The 24,679-nt window shown below is 43.0% G+C and overlaps 1 protein-coding gene across 1 annotated transcript; it reads right to left on the reverse strand.

The window, feature by feature from the left end:
* Positions 1–7,258: 7,258 nt before the first annotated feature.
* On the reverse strand, positions 7,259–24,638 carry ywhag1 (3-monooxygenase/tryptophan 5-monooxygenase activation protein, gamma polypeptide 1). Its single transcript, XM_020656358.3, has 2 exons — positions 24,395–24,638; positions 7,259–9,444 (listed from the first exon to the last, which is right to left on the reverse strand). The coding sequence occupies exons 1-2, from the start codon at positions 24,479–24,481 to the stop codon at positions 8,788–8,790; spliced, it is 744 nt and encodes a 247-aa protein (XP_020512014.1). The 5' UTR covers positions 24,482–24,638; the 3' UTR covers positions 7,259–8,787.
* Positions 24,639–24,679: the final 41 nt, after the last annotated feature.

The raw sequence follows: 24,679 nt of genomic DNA on the forward strand, positions 1-24,679 counted from the left end.
TATTTAATTTGAAGTTTATGTTTTGCTGCTCTTATCATACCCAATATGGTGCAATCGTGAAATCCAACAGAGGAGTTGATCAAATTTCCAATTTCAAGTACATATTTGACAAAATATCTGTTGAAAGACATTTATATTTTCTTATGGAGAAAGATCCACAGTGGTGAGTAATTGTGTCTGTATTGTGTCAAACGATATCAAAACATGGAAGAAAGAAGAAACTCTTCCCATTGTTACAACCCGGCTTTGAGGCTGCAACAAAAATAGGAGTTGAAGACGAGCGCTGCCAAAATAACACCAAATTTATTTACAATAATCAAATGTGAGAACAAGGTGAGAGAGAGAGCGTCTGTCCTGAGAAGAGGATTATATGGATGAGGACTACAACGGGCCAAGGTGCAGCTCATCCCCTGATTACGACCCCACCTTGACCTGAACCTGTAACAGAAAACTAACAAGCAGCACGGTGGTGAGGGCTCGTCACACCAGAGTCACATATTTATTTTGTCTTTCAGCACTGCTCCTTCAATACAACATTTTTGATAATGAGCTATTGTAAAAATGTTCTTCATATAATGAGAAATCCCTGCACTTTAATTACCAGGATGCTATACAAATGATCTTTGACTTGATGAAAGTTGACATTTCTCCAGGATAATGTTTCACAAACCGTTTCAAATCAAACTGAGACCTGAGAACTTTTTATATAGCATATAACACACGGTGCGATTCCCCGAGTCTTCCTTCTATAGTCCTTCTATATCTGGTGTCAGTTCCCTAGATGAAATACAACTTGTATATGTTGCCGTCTTAGTGATGTCTTTATTTAAAGAAAATATGAAAAAGCTTTTTAACCACCATTCTATTTAAATCACCTATGTTTACTTTGAGTCCAGTCAATATTAACTTAAAGGTTTGTAAAATATAGTATTTTAAATACTGTTATTGGTATGATAAATTAATCTTCTATAGGTCATCGATGAAACATTTAATGGGGCGCACAAACATGGCGTGGATAATGCTTGTAGATGGTTTATAAACCAATTATTAATCATGTGGCTCTGTAATGTTTATAGATGTTTTATAAACCATCTCTTAAAGGTCTACAAATCATTTGGTCATCATTAACAAACACTTCATAAAGTGTATGAAATGTTATAATGTGTGCATCAATAAACTGTTAACATAACATAAATTATTGCGTTCCAAATCATTAACATTATTAACTATCATTTCATTGTTTGTTAACAGTAAATAACTATTAACTAATGGTTAATTAACTATCTATTTACCCTTAGTTACCCTTTATTGATGATGGTTATTATAAAGTGTTACCGTATTTTATGCTGAATTATTCATCTGATGGTCAGAACAAGTAAAACATGTCAGCTTCAATGCGAATGATCAACAAGAGGCTTCTCTACTGCCGTCTGCTGTAAGACATGACTCTGTATAACAGCGCCCCCATCTGGTTGTATAACCCCATCACAGTGGGACTTATAATTGCAAAAGAAAAGTACCTATAAATGTATCAAAATCATACTCTTAATTATGAAACAAAATTGTTATATTCTATAAAGCACACGTTTATTTTGATACAATTTAATTTCTTCTGAATCGTTCAGGACTTTGTCAATGTTTGAGGGGTGAAAGTTCACCATGTGTCATAATTGCTAAAAATGTCATCATGGCCCTAATATCCAGATAGAGTCCAGATAGAAATGGAGACTCTTGCTCTCAGCTCTTGACTGAACAAGGTACTTTAAAACAATTGAATCCAAAATGAAAGCTAGAGGAGGACTGAAGGAAGGGATACTGTAAGGTGTCAGCTCTGTGACAAAGAGGGGTTATCACACATGAACACACAGTTTAAAGGAATGAGTGAAGTGTTGTGAAGTTCAAACATAACCAAACCAGCAGGTGGAGACCAGTGAGGGACCAAGGAGAGAGAGATGTTAGAGTGGGAGCCATTTAAATAAGCTGAGGTCTGATAAGCTCAGGTGTATACAGTTACCTGATGTTCTTCCTGACTCTGCCTGTTGGCTACTGAGTCAGGAAGTTAAACCAAACCAACCACATACAGGCGGAGAGGGCAGGACGTCACAAAAGGGAGCATGTAGTTATGGCGGGATGGGACCCCGATAAAGTGAGCAGGTCCTGGATGTGAAGACGAGGGGTCCAATGCTACATGCATGTGGTGTCGGACGCATTGGAAAAAACAGTTTCCGAGTTGGAAAATTCAAAGTAAAAAAAACAATCCGGAAACTCAGGAAAGAATTAGGTTTCCTACTTGCCGAGTTGACGTCATATTTTTCAACAACATGATGGACAAAATGTGTTGTGTTAATTTTAAGATACGTTTGATTAATTCACGTATTGCACATCGACTTTTTGCTCAAATATAACCTGTACACAGACACATTCTTCGTAGCATCCACGCTGTTTGTTGTTGTTGTTACAACATTCAGACTTTTCGAACTGAAAGCATGTGAACACACTGAAGTCGGAAGAACTACTTACCAAAATTTGGGACCCTCCGAGGAGTACCTGAATGCAGCATCAGTGTCTGTTGACACCCATCTTTAAACATCACTTTACTTCATCTACCATCGACAGTTTTGTAGAGGTAAGAAGACGTTATAGAAGATGTTATATCATCTCCTAACCTCTTTTCTCAGCTGTGATCTTTTGACCGTCATGTTAACATGTTCAAATGAAAACTGAGAGTATATAGGAATACAAATATATAGATATAGATACAGAAAACAAGGCCAGAGGCAGCCAAGTGGAAATTCAATAATCAAACCATATCAGCTGAAGTCCCTGCTACGATCAATATTCTGGACCGCTGCATGTATACGTGCGGATCAAAGCTCCATTTTTAATACATTACTCCCCCGGGTTAACCATCAGTCAGTGAAGGATGAAATGTAAGACAGTAACTGGTGACATCCTGAGTGTCTGCTGCTGCTCATCACTCATTTTTCTTTCTCTCCGTCAACTTGAAGTCATTCATGCTGCGTGCCAGCTCACTAATGCACACACTAACTCCACTCCACAGAGCTGCAGGGGAGATCTATTTTTAGAGCGCTGTGCTATGCACTCAGCCTGCAGCCTGTTGTATAGTTTCACAGGGTAGATAGGAGACAGGAAATGGTTTTACCCCCTATGGTCCTGGACCTACGGTGACTCAGAGGCTGCAGGTCATTAGCTTGGACAGAGACATTTTTACAACTGAAAAAAAGAATACTTTTTTGTTTTTGGAAAAAAGATTTAAATTTAATGAACATATTGTTCTGTAAATATGCATTGTATTGTAGTTTAACACGAGTATGAAGGAAGGTGGTACGAAGGCAGCTCAGTAGATGCCACTTTCCAAGAAGAGGGTGTTTATTCACAGTGATTTTAAAGGAGACTTATGATGAAAAATCCACTTGTACAGTGTTTTTGAACATATATTTTGGTAATCTGAGTGTCTACTGACCCACAAAATGTGAAATAAACCCATCCAGTCCTTTGTTTGTCATAAGTCTTACAACACAGAGAAAAATGATCTGTTTGAAATTTGCTCTCCTTGTGATGTCACAGTGGGATTCTGGTTTTTAAAAAATCTCCCTCCCCTCCCCTGGTATCTCCACCCATGGACTCCACCCCCACCCTAGAGCAAAACTTTTTCGCAGGTCGGCCATTTTTATTCTCACTACAGAGGAGTGATGTCTACGGGGAAAACTCAGGGGGGTCATTACATTTAAAGAGACACACACACCAAAACGGAGCGTTCTGAGAGAGCTGGTTTATACAGGGTCACAAACCTCCTCTGGTGCTTGATTCATGTTATATTTTGACCAAAGCACAGCACAGATGTTTCATTTAGACCACAGGGGACTGTTTGAAAAGGTGGATAAGGTGGATAATGTGTCCTCTTGAAGACACACATGTTCAATGAACAAAAAAAACAACAGCTCAAAGACAATCAGGCAAATTAACTCATAATTAAAAAGTCAAAGGCAGCACGGCCTCACCTCTCTCTCCTGCAGACCCAAACTTCTCCTGGCTTTATAGACTGATCCATTAACAGATCGTAACATCACTCAAAGCTGTTAATTAACTTTGTCTCAAGACAAAGAAATCAAATCAAACCCTTTAATTAACACTAGCTCATCTAGTCAAGTAAATGACTTTAAAACATGTGAAGTGTGTCATTCTAATAACTCAAAGATGAAAATAAAAAAAATGAACACAAAGTAAACATTTCTCAGCAAAGAAAACGGCTACAGTTGGTATGACCCAGTGAGGTCAGTGATGACATCATCAGTCCTATGAATAGAATTATACTGTGCAAATCCTGACACTAAATAAAAGTGACTTAACTAAATGAAGACAGTGTGTTTATACTTTGGTGTGAAGTCTGACGTCATGCTTACAAACCCGTGCTGAATGTTAAACCAGTAAAGGTTAATGATTGCAAAATGAACAACTGTAAAGAGTTTAAAATGTAATTGATGATTTAAGTGACAAATGAGGATTGCGTCTTACCTACCTTGTCTCATGCAGCAGTCTAAATATTCGCTGCTTGTTTTCCACTGCAAAGTGAGCTCTGCCATCCACAGAAGCCAACCACACACACACACACACTGCTGTCTTTAACACAAGGCTGCACTCTCAAAACCACTTAGCATTTCAACTTTTCCTCTTCCATGAGTCACCGTTTCCGCCCAGTTTAATGTGGGCCTAAATTATTCATACCAATCCCCATCAATCTGGGAGCCACCCAGTCTTTGAAGTGGGGGGTTGCCTGGTGTGCAGCCTGTTTGCTCCCCGGCTGCTGATCGGACTCTTTTTAGACGTCTTCACTCTCCCTGCACTCAGACTGACAAGCTGAAGACGTCCGGGTCTTCAAAGACGAGGGTCTCAAGTGGCCTATAAGTGCAGTGGGGGCAGATCATTTGAGAGGAAACAAACACACTTTAATGTAGTGGACATCCTCTATTAACCAAAGAAACTATGTTATGAGAGCAGCATGATGGTTTACATGTCAATATTGAAAGAGTCACTGAATACAAACATCTTGGTGTCTTGTGAGATCACAAACTCAAAATCCACATTGAGAACCTGGCCACCAAGTTAAGACAGTTACTCCACCCATCATTGGATTTGATTTGAAAAGGCGGGATGGATGCCTCTAACGCTACGATGCGATAGGCATTGGTTTTCATTTATTTTTAATGCCATCATTGGTAAAATGCCACTACGTGTTATTTCCTTGTGGTCTCATAGTCAACACTCAACACGTCCCAGTAATTGGCTGAAGCCTAAAGTTCCACGGGCGAACTCATCGTTTGGTAAACTTTTAGCTTCTCTGCTGCATCACATGGAACTCTTTGCAACAGAATGAGGTTGTTGCCATTTGTTGTACTTCTGAATGGCAGGCAATGTGAGTGGACTCACTCGAAGGGATGGATACCCAATGATGGAGTCTAGACCCTGGTGGTGGTGGTGATGGTAATGGTTTAGGAAGTGTTTAGGATGTGAAGAGGAGTGGAGTTAGGAGGAGCTGGACCTGGACACTGTTGAGATGAAATGGAGGTGAGCGGGGTGGAAGAGGGTCGTAGTGATCGAACTGAAACTGACAACGACAGAGAGGAGAAGAGATTATTTTAATTTGTCAGCAGCAGGATGATTAGTCGATAGCTAATCACCTGACAGAGAGAGAGAGGAAGTGACATGATGAATGATGACTAATGAATGTATGTATGAGAATGAAAATAGTCTCCAAGCTTGAACTGACCTCTGGATCATGAAAGAGGGACTGGACAATCTGAAGGTCTGTTCTCAGCGCCCAGGGAGGAGCAGGTCTTCTTCTTAGTCTTTTCTGCATAGCAACAGCTCTGGATTGGCCCGTGACAACACCTTTTCAGCTGGGCGTCCGTCCAATCACACATGAGGGTGTTGATTGTCTTTCAACAAATTAGCTCCCACCAGCTGTTCAATAATTAGCTCTGCCTCGTTGATTAGAGGCGTTCATTTGTCCGGTAGCTACAGGTGTTCTGAAGTCATGTGGTCATCGTCCTCACAGTTTGCTCTTTGTTACCTGAGTCGACTTACCTGCATGGGAAGTTTGATGTTTAGTGGAGAGCAGTTTAATTGTCTTCACTGTGATTGGTCCAGACTGATGGAAGTTAGGGTCTCCCTGACTGTCAGAGTTTAATGAATAAAATAAAGTCCGATGTACTAACTAATTTATTAGCTCGGATATTAGATTTGCTTCATTTTTCAACACCTGAGGTTGCAGCTTGGTAATAACATCATTATGTCAATACTTCAGTATCAAATGTTTACGTTAATGAGGGTTTGATTTTTCTAGATGCACAACAATATGAGAGACAAACACAACATTTTTTGCACACAAGATCGATATTTGTGCTCATAGTTTTAATTTAAAGGTCACATATTCTCCTCCTCTTCAACCAGTTTAAATAAGTGTCAGAGCTCCCAAAAACCTGTCTGTGAAGTTTCTTGTTCTAAATCCACTCTGATCCTGTATTTGATCATGTCTATAAACCCCTCTATTTCAGCCCTGCTAAGAACAGGCTGTTTCTGTGTCTGTACCTTTAAATGTAAATGAGCTGTGTCTGACCACGCCCCCTCTCTGGAAGGGCTTGGGTGTCTCGGTCTCTGTCACGACCTCTTTGAGCACACATTTTCTGAAAAGTGGAGCAGGCAAAAGATGGAGAGGATGGACTTTTCTCATCATTGGGGGGTTTGTAGACAGACTAGAGACAAAGATTAGTGTTAGAGAAACATGGTGAAGTGGATTTTGCATTATATGTGACCCTAGAGTACAATTCTGAGTTTTTTAAACAGCTGGTTTTGCTTTCAGAACTCCTTACTTAAAGAAGTATTATTTCGATTCTGCTTTCTTCAGTCAGCTGTGAGTCATTATGTGAAGAAGATTTGAGATAAGTAGCACATTAAAGGTCAGGACTTTCCTGCGAAAAAAAGAGAAATATCGTGGACCAGATACGCTTTGTCTGACTTAAGTTGTTTGTTGTATTCTAAAATGTATCAGGGATAACTCATCTGCAGTATTTAATTATTTTATTTACCATCAGTGCACTCAGACCTCCTGAAACTGTGACGCTATGGGATGCTGCAGAGCAAGGTCAGTATCACGGTCAAATATCAGACGCCATTTTTTTCTCTCTCCACATCCTGTTCCTCAGTTCACCAGTAAGAATTGCATGTCACCATGACAGAGTCCGTAACAGATTAATTTATTGTTAACAATCACTGTTTTGGTATAGCGTACTTCAGCAAATGGAGTAAAGAAAACACAGATTAAAAGAAGGTCTAGCTAACAATTGCAATAAAAAGAAATAAATAGAAAAGAATCCGATTAAGGTTCTAGTAATTCCATGTTCATATGAATACATAACATCTACAGTATAAGTTAATCAATTGAAGCTACTGTATAAATACATCACCAGCATGCACAATATTGTATTATGGAGAATATTGGAGCAGTTATCATCTTCACACTGAAGAAACAGTATAATAGGCAAGTGCATTTCTTGACCCAGAAGAAACTGAAGACAAAGGAAGTCCACAAACCTCAAATCTACGTCTAGAGCTCCCGCTTTGCATGTGCTCTGTCCCACAAATGATACGCTGACATCACTAATCGAGTCTGTGGATCCAGGTGCCGTTTTCACACATCCTACTGGTTGTTATGAGGATAGCAACGCTGCAGAATAAGGGTGGATTTGTGAAGGGTTGTTGATTTGTTTCAAATTAACCGTAAGTATATATATTTTTTAAGTCTTTGTGTCTGCCAATCAAATCCTACAAAGGCGCCAATAGAAGTTGTTATAGTAACGACAATACTGACAATAAGGATTAGGTGTCCAAAAACAGTTAATTTGTTCATTAATAAAGCACATGAGCACATGAGAGGGACAAGCTGCACTAAGTTTACTTTATGAGTTTTGTATTTTTCGTTACAGTATGACTGTATGACTGACACTGGACACAAAGCGAACAGAAACAGTTTATTTGATGTTATCTTCATTAACGGAGACAACCTGCTCTTCTCTCAGCCCTCACACAGTGTGTTGCAAACTAAAGGTGTTGCTATGTTTCGGAATAACACGATGACTTCGACAGCCTGAAAAGCTTGTCTGCAACCTTTTTCTGCTCTCTCTTCATCGCTCGCTTTGTCCTTCCCTCTCTCTCTCTCTCTCTCTCTCTCTCTCTCTCTCTCTCTAAACAAGGCCATGACATTCAAGGTGACTCTTACATTTTCTCGCTGCTCAAGCATCAATTCCGAGTGCTCCTCCCCTCACCAAATACAATAAGACAGCTCAGCTTCATTTGCGCGATGACACCAGTCTCTGCCAGTGTGAAGGCATCATTACCCAATCGTCACACTGCAATGAACGACACACCTCTTTGCTTCTAAACTTGTATTTTGGCAAATGCTGCAGAGGCTACACCAAGGAGGGGTTTTCACGCTTTAATTAATTTTTCAAATCCTAGATTATTTCTCAAACTGAAATTGTCTCCTCCAACTTTGTCTTCACTTTTAATATGTTGAAAAATAAAGAACAGCAGCCGAAGTTAGTACCATCGGCTAAATTGGCTGCCGATGTTCCACCACTGTCCCCCCTCCCCTCCCCCTCCCTTTTTTTTTGTAATTTCTAAGAACTTTTAACTATAATTATTATTATTTTGTCATCATTTGTGAGCGCGCGTGTTGTGTTGTTTTGGCAGAATGAGGTTTGGGACTCTTTAGTTGTTGCCCTCTCCTCCCTCGTCGTCCTGCTGGTCGCTCGTCCACAGCGTCAAGTTGTCTCGTAGCAGCTGCATGATGAGAGTGGAGTCTTTGTAGGAGTCCTCATTGAGGGTGTCCAGCTCGGCGATGGCGTCATCGAAGGCGGTCTTGGCCAGGTGGCACGCCTGCTCTGGGGCGTTCTGGATCTCGTAGTAGAAGACGGAGTAGTTGAGGGCGAGGCCCAGGCGGATGGGATGGGTGGGCTGCATGTGCTCCTTGCTGATCTCGTGGGCCTCGCTGTAGGACTTCTCGGAGGACTCCACCACTGCGGCTCTCTTCTCCCCCGTGGCCACCTCGGCCAGGTAGCGGTAGTAGTCGCCCTTCATCTTCAGGTAGAACACCTTGCTCTCGTGCTGCGTCTCGTTGCAGTTCTTGATCAGGAAGTTGTCGAGGAGGTTGAGCACGTCCTGGCACACGGCCTCCAGCTCCTTCTCGATCTTTTCCCGATAGGCCCGAACCATCTCGATCTTCTTCTCGTTGCCGTCAGCCGTTGTCTTCTGCTCGATGCTGGAGATGACGCGCCAGGATGAACGCCTCGCTCCGACCACATTCTTATAGGCCACGGAGAGCAGGTTCCTCTCCTCGTTGGATAGTGCTTCATTCAGCTCTGTCACCTGAAGACACAAGAGAGAGAATAGCGTTAGCTCAAGAGGTATTTAAACATGTCTCAGACACATATGATGTATAAGGATAACCTACAACATGTATGTATGTTGGGCAGGATGATAATTGATATGGCGATGGATTAAATATACTTCAATATAATAGAGACAAAAGGCCAGTCAGAGGCGCTGCTTGTCAACAGGCAAGGTAGGCAACTGCTTTGGGCCCCCAAGGGCTGACAAACTTTAAACAACAGCAATGGCTCAAAATACAGTAGGAAACCTCCCTAAGATGGCCCCATCTGAAAGCGATCACTCCCATTATACTGCAAATTGTCTCGTGCATAAATCCTGTGAAAACCTAAGTTTGTAGAAGTCACCAAAGAAAAATTAAGAGGAATTATCCGCCTGGGAGTAAAAACAAAAAAAGAGTGAGGAAAACAGAAAGCAAGACATCTTTAATTTAGTTTCAGCAAAGAGAAGGATAAAGTACCGCCCTCCATCCAACCACCGATCTGTCTGAGGTCGGGTCGCGGTGGCAGTAAAGCACAGTATTCAACCCAGACTTTCCTCTCCCCAGCAACGTTTCCCAGCTCCTCCTGGGGGATTCTGAGGCGTACCCAGGCCAGGCAGAATATATAATCCCTCCAGTGAACTCTGGGTCTACCCTGGGGTCTCCTCCCATTTGGGTGTGCCCGAAAAGTCTCCAAAGAGAGGCGTCCAGGAGGATCCTAATCAGATGCCCAAACTACCTCAAGTGTCTCCTTTCGATGCGAAGGAGTAGCGGCTCCCCCTGAATGTCTGAGCTCCTCACCCGATCTCTAAGGCTTATTTATAACATAATGGTGATGAAACCTAGTTGGAGGGCCCCCAACAGACTTTAGAATTGTCATTGCAGCCAGCAGTCAGACAGCAGTTTCTGCCTGCACACAATGTACACACCAGAAAACTTCTAACCATCGTTTAAGCTGCTGCGTTAAAAAGTCGATGTCTGCTGTGAAAAGTAAAAAACTTTTGAGAGGAACTGAGAGGCACTAAAAAAGGAAGTGAAAGGAAGCTCCCAATGTGCTCTTAAATCGAGGAAACTGTTGATAAAAATGCCAACAACGTGTCGATTATAGGGTCAGCTTGGCTTCCTCACTGTGCAACATTTGACTGCTACAGAGCGATGGAGAGATATTTTTTTTTATATGGAAATACACCTTCATAAATTCAACTACATTCCCCACATCCAGCAGCACAAAACCACGCCTCAGGCTCCCTGACATCATCCTTACAAGTCGGCTTCTGATTGGCTGTCTGCAGCTCTGAAAAGCTGGTTTTGTTTTCTTTGGACGGGCCTGCGTCTGGCTGGAGGATTTAATCCTTTATACCCCACTGGGACTGTGTAGCAGGGGCATCTTTACAGACCTTTCCCAGTATAAAGCCTGTTGTAAGTTTCTTTTTTTAGGACAGAATTCATAAACTCCATGAACTAAGCCTATATGCAGAATGCTGCATCCATGCTTTGTTAAATACTGAGGGGATCTTATTCAAACTCTTTGCATGTATAAATAGTAAGAATTGATCCGGCTGTATTTTTAAGCTGTTTTGCTTTCACTATAATGCACAAGATAAAAAAAACCCTGACATGATAAGTGACTTTTCAAAAGCCATCTGTTGGAGGAAGCTTTAACGTAATACTGGCTTAACCTTTTGTCCTCAATCCACACTTTACCACACAAAAAAATCCACATTATGCAGACCTGCTTCTCACTGTCATTGAACAACTTTTGCCTTGACCTGATCTAAATTGAGACTTTAAAATTGATTGAGGCACTCCCTCAGCAAAAAAACACAGATGCTGCTTCCCTCCTTGGACAAACAAAACTATGCTTACACTCATGCTAACAAATGCATGCTGGCAGCAGTTTTGATACAGTGTTGCTAGCAGAGTACAAACACTGACATGCTAACAATGACTAAGATAAAGTACTGCTAATGTCTGCATGTTTAATGTTAACCAAGCTTAGTTTACCATGTTAGTCACCAACACCTGCTGGTTAGCAAACTGCCTGACTGACTGACACGTTTATTTGCAACACCAAAAGTATTTTGTGCATATCCAGAATCTGTTTTCACACCATGGCTCTCTTTGTCTCAGAGGGCCCTGATATGACCGACTGTGGCAGAGGCGGAAACCTCACCTTCAGTGGAAAGGGACAGAAGAAGTCCATCATGTAAAGGCACAAAACATGTGTGTAGTTTTTCTGGCCACTAAGCTTCAGTTCAGTAAAAGACATTGAAAACGTTTGGGGAAAAACACAGATGACAAAACATCATCTGGGTACCATATATGTTTCTATAAAATGTTGTGCCGACCCCTCTGGTAGATGCTGAAATATTTTCCAAAAAACTTGTGCTAAATAATAATGTATTAGAAGAACTCAAACACAGGGGAACAGGAATGCCTGTAAATTATTTAAAGGAAATCCATCCAATAGATATTCCTGTCTGAGTTTAAGCAGTGTACTGTCCGACAGTCGGACATCACTATCATTGAGCCGTAATAACATGACTCTTTTCTTTATTCTGTTGTCGTTACAGGTGATCAGGTTTGCTGTGTTCAGCATTCTGTTATCTCATGGGGTGTTCGCACTCTGCAGTGTAAGAAGGGCACCAACAGTTGACTTTCTGAACTTTTTATCACACATCAAGACAAATATCCCCTGCAGGGGAGTGCTGCATGGGATGGTGCAGCATCCTTGGCACATGGCGGAGCCTCAGTGTCAAGGACACAGACGAACTATAAAGTTTAAAGGTCACATGTGAAGCAAAATACACTTCACCATGTGTGCCTAACACTAATATGTGTCCTTAGTCTGTCTAAAACCCCCCATTTAAGAGAAAAGTCCATCCTCTCCGTCTTTTGCCTGCTCCACTTTTCAGAAAATGTGTGCTGAAACAGGCCGTTTGGAGATTTTCCCTTCATGACATCACAAAGGGCAGTAACCCCTCCCCCAGGTGGGTGACACTCCCACAGCTAGGTGTTTGTTCTGCCCTCTGAGTCTGCCTTCTCACCGTAAACAATAGAACATGGAGAAAGAAAGCCTGAGGCAACCACGCCCTTCCAGAGAGGGGGCGTGGTCAGATACAGCTAATTTACATTTAAAGGTACAGACACAGAAACAGCCTGTTCTGATCAGGGCTGAAATAGAGGGGTTTATAGATATGAACAAATACAGGATCAAAGTGGATTTAGAACAAGAAACTTCACACACATGTTTTATGGGACTTATGTGCATTGGTTATAGAGGAGGAGAATATGTGACCTTTAAAATGTTGACCTTTGAGGTGCATCACAGTCACTATGAGCTGGCCGCTGTGTCACAATGCTTTGGTTTGACTCCAGTTACACACAAGAGCAGCTAATCCATGTTCCAGTTGCGACCGCGGTCTGTATTCGTATGAACAAAATGACTAATGACGTGTTCATCTGATGAAGTCATAATACATCTACACCCACTTTTTAGTGATACAGCAATCACAGTTCAGTTCAACGGACCCAACCATCTGATTTAATCAGATAACTTGAACTGTAATAAAGAAAGGGAGTGGAGGGCAAAGAGCAAACCAGTGATGCAATCCACTGTTTCCATGGCGACTGCAGAGTCTGCTTTGTTAGTGAGGGCTATGCTATCTCAGCTGAAGACACAGACCACAAGCTGCTTTTGGCAGGGGGGCCGGCTGACGTGGCTGAAGGTATGGAGAAAGTTGCAGCACTGAGGGTGGGGCGAGTGCAAACAAGCCACTTTATATCTCACACCTTTCACTCAGCTCATACACTGGAAGGTTGGTCACTTTCATGGTGATGGGGTACGGATTATAAAAAGGCAGACAGCGTGCACATGAAACATAAAAGACTGCCAAAAGCCAAATGCAACCTTTTCACTTTGATCATGAGTCAACCTAAATCACGGTGTGCAGAGCCTGCGGATATTTACGTCAGCTTGTTGATCCGTCTGACAAATTTTGGGTACATTTAGAGTACCAAGAGGATTTACAATTTCCAACCTACCAGCTTAACTTCAAGTCTACATGCTGATATTAGCTCAAGTACAACCTCACAGAGCTGCATAGATGAATCATCGTCACCAGAGGAAGTATCTTTTCTAATTCTGGATAAGTTAAAAAGCTAACGCCATGCAGAGGTAGCAGGATCAGGAGCAGAACAAGTGACTACTCTGATGAAAACTATTACAATTTATATACATTTTTGTGTCCCCTCATGGCACCTTTTGTCTTGGCCAAAAAGTTGCACTAGAACACAACGCAAAGACTACAGCCGATGGCCAACCACCACGTACGTTCTGCTCATGCGTGAGGGGAAATAACTCTCCATGCCAGCAGGCAGCGGTAGCTCCTTGTTATGATGCGAGAAGACCATTTTCACACCGCTGTCGGTCACCACTCGTATTATAGGTAGCATACTAATGGAGAATAAGGTCTGATAAAAAGTTGAAAATGGCGCTGGCGTTGTCAGCCCTCGGTCTTTTAGTGGAAAAAGAAAAGAAGAGGCGACAAATAAGGAGAAACTGCACTAATAAGTGAAAGCATGGATACTACAGCGGCATGCTCAAGGGGCTTTCCTGAACCTGTGAGGAGAGCTGGAGAGAAATGAAACCTCCCAACAGCCAATCAGAGAGATTCCTCTCACTGACGCCGACCAACGCTGATTCAACATGTCGAATCGGCCGAAAAAAGGCAGACGGGGGCCTACAGAGCCGGACACAGAGCAAAAAGTAGGGCGACGACTGATCCTTTCCAACTAGGATCTCCTTGGTGTGTCAGGGCCTTTAGACGCTACGGGTCAGAGTTACTTTTTGCTCCTTTAAGTCATGGTGTAGTGTCTTCAAAGAGACAATGAACGCATGCAGCTCTGAACTTTGCATTGTAATGAACAGTGCAGCATGGAGATATCCACTGGCAGGACTTCTTGCTTGTTCAGTGAGGAGTGTTTCAACACAAGACGTTGTAAAATTTACAACTCATATAAATATAGAGACCTCCGTACAGAGGTCATGTATAAAGACAGGCAGACAATAAACTGACATACGTTGCGTAACGACCCGACTTACAAGCACCGGAGAACGTCACCCTGCTTCCCCCCCCCCCACCTCCATTAGTCATTACTGGAGCACCACTCTGTACCACAGCCCATTAAAATACAATTAATGTAAAGTAGTATGTGACCTACAGCCAATGCAACAATCGGAGTAGGTCAGTGTTGGAGCAACGGAGAGGTCAGGAAAACAAGGCTGTGATAACATGGCGTCCATTGTTTCAGAGGGCTGCGGGTTGAGCAGAAAGCCCTGACGGAAGCTGTGGTGCCGGGATGACAATGAAGCCTTGTCTGCCCATAAAGCTCATCAATCGCGCTCGCTCTCTCGTGACTCATCCTCGCACAAGGCAGTCAAATTTTCAAACAACTGAGTGTTAATGCAAACAAAGGCCGGGCAGGACAATCAATAATTTCCTCTTTGACAGCTCTGTGCAGAGACTGAGAAAAGGCAGCAGGGCTGGGAGACTGAGAGGATACTGTATGTTGGACAGAAGAAGAGGTTGGCTTGGCCCTCACTGCCTTCTGTCTCAACATCTAACAGATTCATATTTAGAAGGTCGGCCACAGTACCACAGCTTCACCATTTCCATCAGGCTCCCCCCCAGCAGAGCACAAAGGCGTCGTGGATGACCTGACGTCACTGGGCGGCGGTGTGAGTGGAGCTCGAGCCTGGTGCGAAGAAAAGGAGGGTGTTGTGTAATAATGGTGGAGAGGGAGCTTCAAGTAGCTCCTTGTTGCTATGCCAACACATATGACAGTGTTAGTTTTTCCCTGTGATTACAGCTGATAGAGAAGATATTGGCTCCTGATGTTATATAAACACTAGAATATTTAAGTCAGGACTTTACAGAACATGTTCTGTTTCCTAACTAAATGATAAGATGTAGAAAAAGAAACGGAGGTCGTACGACGTGACCAAGAGTGAACGGAAAAGAACATTTACATGCTGGTGTAAAATAGTTCTACAAATATGGATGAGTTCACAATGCAAGGTTGCTGCATTAGGCAAACCTTAATCTTATTTATCTGCATTCTTCCTCGTCCTCTTCTGGTTTCCCCTTTTTGGAATGACGAGTACAGACTAGGTTCCCAAAGTGCGGGTTGGAACCCCCCAGGGGGTCGCGAGCACGAGGAGGGTCGTGAGATGTCTTCCAAAAAACGTTTAGCCATTATGTTAAAAATAGAAAAAAATAGAGTAAGTAAAAAAATAAAGTAATAAAACCATTTTCATTAGTGAAATGAAAATTAAATGAATGTGTAAAAGTACTTCAAATGTAAGAAACGATAGCTCTATTCAGACTGATGTTCCAATGTTGAGATATTTACGCCACTGTGACGATTCGCCTTCGATCTGAATGTCGCGGAGGCGTAATAAGGGACGAAGACATCCCCCATCTGTACCGTCTTCAGAGGTAGTAACAGAGGCGGATCAGCGGAGTCAGCTGGTAAAGGCAGCGCTGTGTGTGTGTGTGTGTGTGTGCGCGCGCATGTCTGACTGTGTGTGTATGTGGAGCTCTGTGTTGAGCTTCTGCAACGCCGAAAAGCAATGTGGACGCCGTTGCTAAGTCAATATGAACGTACAAAGACGTGATGACGCCTGTGCAGTCTGAAAGGGGCTAGTGTAGATGCCTTCTGCTCTTTACACATCAACATGAACACACCTGTGTGTCTGTTTATTTAAGTTCTGTTTGTCCACACAGCGATAAAGTCTAAACATGGTCAATACTAAATATTTAAGGCTGTTGTATTCTTTTGTGTTTCCAGTTTTTGGATCGGCCTATTGGTGCGTGTGCGTGGCTAAGTTCTTCATTACATCCCTCAACCACCTCCAGGGACTGTGGGGGTCTCCATGTCTCTGGCACCTTTAATTTGGAGTCGAGCTGAAACGTTTGGGACCCCGGCTTTAGAGGTCAGCACCTCCTTATTCACTCCAATGACAACACAAATAAGACTAAGTTGTAGAAATAAAATGCAGAGTGACAGTATTATGATTTCTTTAAAATCGTCATTTCCAGCTCACAGTCTGGAGCGTCGGCATACTCATATGCTGACTCCTGGTGTTACTCACAATTGCAGCACTGAGATCATTGTGTCATTACTAATATGTAGTCATACTCTGTCTCAGGACTCAAGTTTCACCTTTTAGGGTTGTTCCATCTTCATAACATCCTGATCTTCTTACAGTCTCTGTTCATAATCCTTTACATTCAGTCAGAGGCAAGAAACCCCGATCAACAGGGCCACCATCATGGAGCCAAAGCCATAACACCACGACCTCAACCATAATTCTACAAACACAAAACATGCAATACATGACCTAGGCAGCATATTGCAAGCGAGAAAACTCCCACCAAAAACTCCCTTTGAGAAGGTACAACAGAATCCCTCTGTGTTGACAACATAAACAGTTTTCCCTGAAAGCACTGACCTCCTGACCGTCATGATTGTTTACTACCACAGGGTATAAATAAGGGAAATGGACACTGCTCAGTGACTGTCTCCACAAAACACAAAAATTTAAGGTCACTCAATTCACTTCTCTGGGTACAGAAAGACGCATGACCTGCAGCCAGATCTCATCTCATTCTCTCGATCTATTGATAGATGCGATGTTGGATTTCACAGCGTCCAAACTGAGCTCCTCCTCTCGGGCTTATCGTCCAGCAGAAGCGTGTATACTGCTTACTGCTTGTACCTACACTGCAAGCTGCCGCATGCTAGCACAAGCTAACGGCCGGTGTTTGCTACCCTGCATGTCCAACAGAAAGCAGACTCTGCATCCCTCAAGGAAAAGCCAACACAAGGATCACCCTCGTTTTGGTACCAGGTTTATCTGCTTGTAGATCATTATGACTTTAGTTTCTCATCTTTGCCACTACGTCCACGTCCGTCATATTTGCCGGGTTGAACTGTGTCCAATCGCTGCAATGTATCCACTCCCAGTCTCACCGGCACGCTGTCACTAGCTGAAAGAAACACACCAGCTCCCCGCCCAGAAACGTCCCGAGTCAACCAAAACAAAGCAGAACAGTAAAATCCAGTCAAGAGGGCAGGGTCTCTGCAGACACAGTCACCATCCACACATGTATGGAGGCCCAGAAGGGACGATGGAGCAGCTTTACCTTTTCTTTAAAGTTGCTGCTGTAATCGTGTCAGGTTCTCATAAAGGAACAAATAAATGTGTTGTTTTTGTAAGAGAGAGACACACCTAGGAGAGAGGAAAGAATATTCTCTACATAGACACCAGTCTGTAGAAGACTTTGAGCAGAAGCAGCTACATGACTACTCCCTACTTATTCCTTTTTTTAGCTTCCTCTCGTCTTCTCCCTCATTTCCTTTGAGCTACATTACAACTGCAGGTCTGAGCAGATGTGATGTTTTTATAATGCAGCTAGCATTTATGTCCGTGCACTCCCTGACAGTGACTCAGCAAAGGAAAGACAAGATCACAATAAACAGATTACAGAGCGATGATAAGGTGCTGCTGAACCTGGAAGCAATAATGGTTGAATTCTGCACATATTGCTGCAAACATAAGTAACGCTCTGCGACATTGTGATATGATGAGCCTTATTATGTTGCATGTAGGTGGGTCGTGTGGGCGGTTTTCTGTAGTGTCTTTGTGACTCATCTCTGAGTCAGGGCTCATTTCGGGACATCCTGATGTATCCTGAGATGACATTGGGCTGCCTTCATAATTGGATTGAGGTTCAGGGGTATGTTCATACGACAGAAATGAAAAAAAGGAGTTGGACGCTTCCTCTGCCCTCTGGACAAAAGACAAAACAAGCGGGATGGATGGAGAAGAAATAGACGGATATTTTTCCCCATTTCTAGTGAAGAACACAGACTGCAGTGATTTATATCTAAAGCCTTCAAATGAGACACATTTCTATAAACCCTCACAAGCACGGAGGACTAGAAGACTAGGGCTTTCACACTCGCAGAAAACTCCGGAAAATCTCCTGATGTTTCCATGAGGAGCTGCATGTGTGAATGCAAACAGCAGGATTTTTCACTCAGACTTCATCCAGAGTTTCTCCCTCCAGCCTCCTAGTAGTCTGCGTGAGCTGATGTAATCCAGGGAATTGACCTAGAGCCAATAGGAGATGGTGGTGACGTTTACATCCTGTGGCTGGATTCAGTACATAGACTGTCTGCACGCCACCTCTACCATCTCTGTGCTCTAATGAACCTGCTGCATTATGTTTCCTGTTCTCCAGTATGTTCTTCTCCACTCTTTAGTTCACATTGTGATTCTGTTGGACTACACGTAGCATTGATATAAAGACAAATATTCTCATTATAGCGTTGTATAAAGTACTCTGTTGCTTCTTCCGCTACTTCTGCATAAGTTTTTTATTTCACGTCTTACCTCAGGAGACCCCCCCCCCCCCACTTCCTGTCTGACCGGGAGCCAGGTCAATAGAATTTCGGGAGCAGTCCTCCTGAAATTAACTAGATATTGTGTGAAAAAGAGCTTCATTTAGCTGTAAAACATCTCCCATGAGATGCAGCATCCCACTCACACCCATTCACACTACAGAGATTCTCATCAATCCCACACAAACAAACACACACACACACACACACACACACACACACACACACACACACTGTTTTTATTGAATTATGTCCTGCAGCTAAAATAAGACACAGGTCGCCTGAAGATTTGGTCGTTGGAGCAGCCCGAACTCAAAGTTGATAAAAAATAAAATGATTATGTTTCAGTGCTTCGTGTCTCTACCAGATTGTGTTGTTTCCCATAGCAACGGACCAATCAGATGCCGTCGTGTCAGACTTCAGGGTAGCAGTGACAGTGATGGGTCACATTTGGATCAGTAATTAACGTGCTCTCAATCCCACAGCATGTGATTGGTTACCAGGAGAGAGAGTAGGCAGAGTCATTGCGATATTAATATGAAATACAGTTTTTACTGATCTCTGATAGCTTTGCAAGTAGCTGAGTACTATGACTGATCAATGAATCAATATAATGAGCAACGGGTCTTTACACCCAAGGATCTATTTCTTACACTTGAACTGAATGCAGACGAGTAACGGGCTAATGTGATGCACTTTGATTAACTGACACAGAGCTACATGGCAAACGTTACATAATGTAGTCAATGCTTATAAACATGCATAATAGAGTGCTGCAGGGATGACAGGTATTTTCAAGTTAGCATCATGCCAGTTCCATCGACGGAAAGCCTTTAGGTTTTTCCCCCATGGGTTTTTGGATCATTGCTGAAAATAAGAAATGAGACAAGATATGTTAATCAAGATAAACTTCACTAATGACCACTACCTTCATAATGTCTGAATCGTTAACGCAACCGGCGCAAGTTAAATGCTAATGTCAAGCTACAACGACAGAGGAGGTGGACAAGGTTCCATGTTTGGCCTGATGACGTTAAATGTTACCGACAAACTCTGGAGTCCTAGTTAGCAAAGACATTCAGCAGAAGGAGAAGCTGCACGGGTGGTTGTGTGTGTGTGTGTGTGTGTGTGTGTGTGTGTGTGTGTGTGTGTTTGTCACAGCTATCTGAAAAGTTAGCATGTGTGTTGACATGAGTTCATTTTAGTTTAAAAAAAAAAGACTTTCGACAGAGTCAGAGTTTGTCACTTTTTTACAGAAATGCATCGACTCAGAGGAAACATATTTCACCTTCTATAGTTCTTGTTGTTTTAGTCAGTTACCAAAGCGTTTGATCACGTGTGTGAGGTTTGAGATGTCGATGAAGAAGTGAACAGTCTGCCAGCATTGATAGAATTTAGATTATTAGTTTGTGTCTGATGTTTCTATGGGATCTGGATGTCGTAAGCTGACACTTATAATACCTCTTAGTGAACATCACAGAGAAATGGGTCAACCCTACATCTGTTCATCTGAATGGGACATCAGGCTCCATTCAAAGGGGGTATCTTTACAGACCCATAAACAGAATCGAGTGAGATTTAGGACGCACACACTTCCGGATAAAGAAGGATGGGACTATGAGTACATGAATGTGCAGTCTGATTATGAATAACGAGGCGCAGAGTGAAATCAACTGAAGCTCTTAATGTGGAGATACTTTAAAGGATCTAATCTGAGATGTGTCTGTAAGCCCCGGTCTAAGTGAACAGTGATGCTTGTGGATTAACTTGTTGAAAGCAGTCAAATGGGGTTCAACATGCCAACAATAGAGTACATCCGGGTTTGTATAAATAAATGTATATAATAGCAGCGCTTTGTTTTGCACCAAAACAGGGGAGCGCAAGAGAAAAGGAAATGCTCCTTTTATTCATATCAAACAGAACCCAAAACGAGTGGAGCGTTCGGACGCTAAACAGCTCTACAGCATGCATTTTGGTTGCATGAATACTAGTTTAATAATTAAGGTTTATTAGATACAATGCAAAGATTCAAATGTGACTATATAAGGGCGGAGGCTCTGCACCCAAATGAACCTATGATGTCATGAAATAATTTGTAATAAATACTGTAGATACCGTACGTTTTTTAAAATATAAATATTCAATAGTGAAAGTCAAGTCACTTTGGGACTCCTTAAAAGAAATGCCTCATCAAAGGTCAACTACATTTCAATAGATCAGGGAATGTGGCTTTCCTTTAAAACACAGTGCAGTGTACACTTGGTCATTTTTTTAACAAAGGTTTGCAGAAATCTGTAACCTGGCTAACACTCTAAAGGTAAAACTAAGCAGCAACCTGCAGGAAGTGCAAAATCCTGCAGTTCCTCGAGTGTCCACTAGAGGCTGGCTGCAGAAGTACAGGAAGTCACATACACACCCATTCTAAACAGCAGAGATGAACATGTTTACAGCCTGGTTCAAAAAACCAAATAGGTCTGATTATCTCATGTCTCGATCGGCACACACTGTACGGGGGGGTGAATGTTTTGATGACCCATCAGTTTTGATTTGATGAACGATAAGAGTTATTCACAATAAGACATGTAGCTGACCTGATTGACAGGTGGGCGCGGTGTAACGGTGTAACGGTTTGTCAGGAGGCTAAGAATATAAAAAGAAAGATTGATTGATCGTTCTAAGTATTTTAGTTTATTACTTTGGATCTCTAAATCAGTTATAACCAGAAACATTTAAACATTTTCTAAATTCAATTTATAAAGTTTTCTTTCAGTTAGACGTCCTGAAGCTGCAGGGCGCAGAGGGCCTAGCAGTTACCTTGTGCCCCATCTACGGCCAAGTGGGCAGCCCGGGTTCAAGCCCATTCATGGCACCTTTCCTGCTTGTTATTCCCCACTCTCTGTCTCCCAATTTCCTACTCCATTCTCTGTCCTAAAAATATAAATTTTTTTAAAAGTAGTCCTGAAGCTGATTTCTATCTCTTCTACTGCTGGTGCTCCGGGTAAATTAATTTATTGGTGATCCAAAAATATCTAGTGTTGTACTCTGCAGGTTAATGTGAGAGGAAAACAAAATGACACGACGAAAGACAGAATCAGGACATGCGGGGTGTAAGGCTGCTCAAAAACCTGTGATGTCTCACACAGCTCCGAGAAAATAAAATGTGCAAGATGAGGGGAATCATGACAAGTAATTCCTGCAGGAACATGTTCTGCTAGATGTTAAAAATAAAACTTCTCAATAACTGCTATGAGAAAAAAACAGAGACAAACATTTCTGTCTCAATATTAAGTCTCCTCTAGCTTCCAAAAAATGATGTCCCAGATAATGCCGATACCTTCTATGTTTAAATAAATGAAAAGAAACGGATGATGTGGTGACAGCAGTCCCTCACAAAGCATTTATGTTGCTCCTGATTCCTGACTGTGAAAGATGGTTGTGTGTGTGTGTGTGTGTGTGTGTGTGTGTGTGTGTGTGTGTGTGTGTGTGTGTGTGTGTGTGTGTGTGTGTGTGTGTGTGTGTGTGTGTGTGTGTGTGTGTGTGTGTGTGTGTGTCCAAAGATCCTGGTTATTCGCTTCATTTGCCACCGGCGTGGTTGCTATGTCTGCAGTGATAAGGGATTCCCCTGAACTGATGGGCGAGGCAGCAGACACACCCCACTGCCCGGTGCTGCAGAGACACTGGCTGGGTGAGGGGCAGCTCTCGCTCTGACTCGGCAGAAAATGGGAAGGGGTGGAGCTGCCCCCCCCCCCCTCCCCTCTGGCATTACCACCACAGCCCCGGTCCTATAGAAAGCAGGTTTTCACAGCGTGGCCCTTAAACACGCTGACAGGTTACTTCTTCACTCTTGGAGTTGAAGATGAAAAAGTAGCTTCTTCTAATATTTGTTTTGTACTCTATTAAAAACAACTTTGACACAGCATTGGCTCACACTGTAGCTGCTGCCTTGTAGCAAAGCAAACAGAAGCAAACAGATATGTAGTTCTCATATTAAAATGAAAGATATGGGCATTCAGGAAAGGCTGCAGAGGATCTGTACATCATCACTTAAAGGTCAGTATCACAGACACTAGATAAACTCCCGCACAGATAGCCTATTGAGGCCTTTCTTTCCTCCCTCTCCTTCTCACACTGCACAGCATCTCTCCTGCCAATCCATCCGTTCCTCTATCATCTTATTGTTCCTCTTAGTGCCCATACTGGAGAGATGCAGCCTTTGTGGAGCTGTGATAAAACACTGCCCATGAAATGGTGCACTACGGGTGGGCCTGTGCTGCATCTTGGCAGATGCTGCGGCACGCCTCTGTGTGGGAACCTGCTGGAAGAGGTCGAGGACGCAGGGATGCGGTTGCTACACACACAGCATCGATGAACACAGGCGGTCCCTGGTGTTATACACATTGCACAAACACAAAAAATAGAGACATTTTTGCTGCAATATGACACCCAGAGAGCGAAAGAGAGAGAGAGAGAAAGAGAGAGAGCCTTCTAGAAAGATTTCTGTCCACCGACACCCACGTCTGATTGAAAGGTGAACGCTTCGTAGGTTTTTTAGTGCGCTGCTTCTGCGCAAATCGATCAACCTTCAGCCAACATTGCCTTCCCGTCAATGCGCCAACGTGGAGCAATACGAACACCGCTGCCAGTTTGTCTTTCAGCACAAAGACGAAAAGAAAAAGGAGGGTTTTTTTTCCCCCTCTGCAAATCAATGGTGCTCAGCATCATGTAAACCGGAACACGACCATCAGCCCAGCCTGTCACTCTCATCATCATGGTACCACCTATAGCGCGTCCTCGGCTCCGCCACTATGCGCATCTTTTCACAGGATGTCGATTCTACTTCTTTATTAACAGCACATAGAATCAAAAAAGTGGGTTAAATGCCGCCTCATCGACGTGTAGTGCTTTATTTCACTCTGTTCTGTCACAATAAGTCAGCCTGGTGGTCGTTTGTAAAGGAGTCTGTGGAAAGGCACCGCCCCAAGATCAAACAGTCCGCAATTCAGACAACCACAATCCAGCGCAGCACAACGCCAACCACAGCCGACACTTACTGTACATATCACTGGTTTTAATGGTTGCCTTACAGGGTCCAAAAGGTGAGATTATCTCTGACATGTAAAGACATTTAAGGGTAGGTAGGTGGACCTATAGGCTTCACGGGCCTTGCAGTGCTGTTCAAAATGATGTTACCCAAACGGCATTATAACAGCCTCTTATCCTCATCACAGTTATCTCTGTCTCACAAATGGAGCCTTTAATCATAACTTTAATACACCATTTACACCATTTTTGTCCGCTTAACTGGGAATGCTCCCTATCCCAGTAGCACCCTCCTTGCCTGCGTCTTTCCGTCCCTTGTGCCAGGTTGGCTCATCTCTAACATGTCTCACATTTACATGCAGATATGTGATGATATTATCAATACATGTGTTTAAAGAAGGAGACGGGGGGGGGGGGTTCCAGAGGAAGCCTACTTACCGATTTCATGGCAGCTGCCATATCATCGTACCTCTCCGCCTGCTCGGCCAGCCTGGCTTTCTGCACCAGTTGCTCGCGGTCTACCATTTTTAAGGAGCGTGTGTGTTGCTGTCCTGTCTGTTTCGGAGCTAAAAAAAAATCTAATGTAATAATATGAATGTTTTAATGCAGAGGAAAGGGTACCGGCTCCTCTCGCTGCAGCTGCTGCCTGCTGTCTGTGTGCCTGCCGACGGGACACCCCTCCCCCTCCGAGCACTTTCCCTGCGATTGTGTCACCACCCAAAA

Source organism: Labrus bergylta, chromosome 14, assembly GCF_963930695.1.
Source record: "Labrus bergylta chromosome 14, fLabBer1.1, whole genome shotgun sequence".
In the NCBI taxonomy this organism is placed as follows: Eukaryota; Metazoa; Chordata; class Actinopteri; order Labriformes; family Labridae; genus Labrus; species Labrus bergylta.

Coding starts and splice junctions, on each gene's coding strand:
- ywhag1 (XM_020656358.3), bottom strand. CDS start 24,481: ATGGTAGACCGCGAGCAACTGGTGCAGAAAGCCAGGCTGGCCGAGCAG. Junction 9,445..24,394: donor TGGCAGCTGCCATGAAATCG/GTAAGTAGGCTT, acceptor TTGTGTCTTCAG/GTGACAGAGCTGAATGAAGC.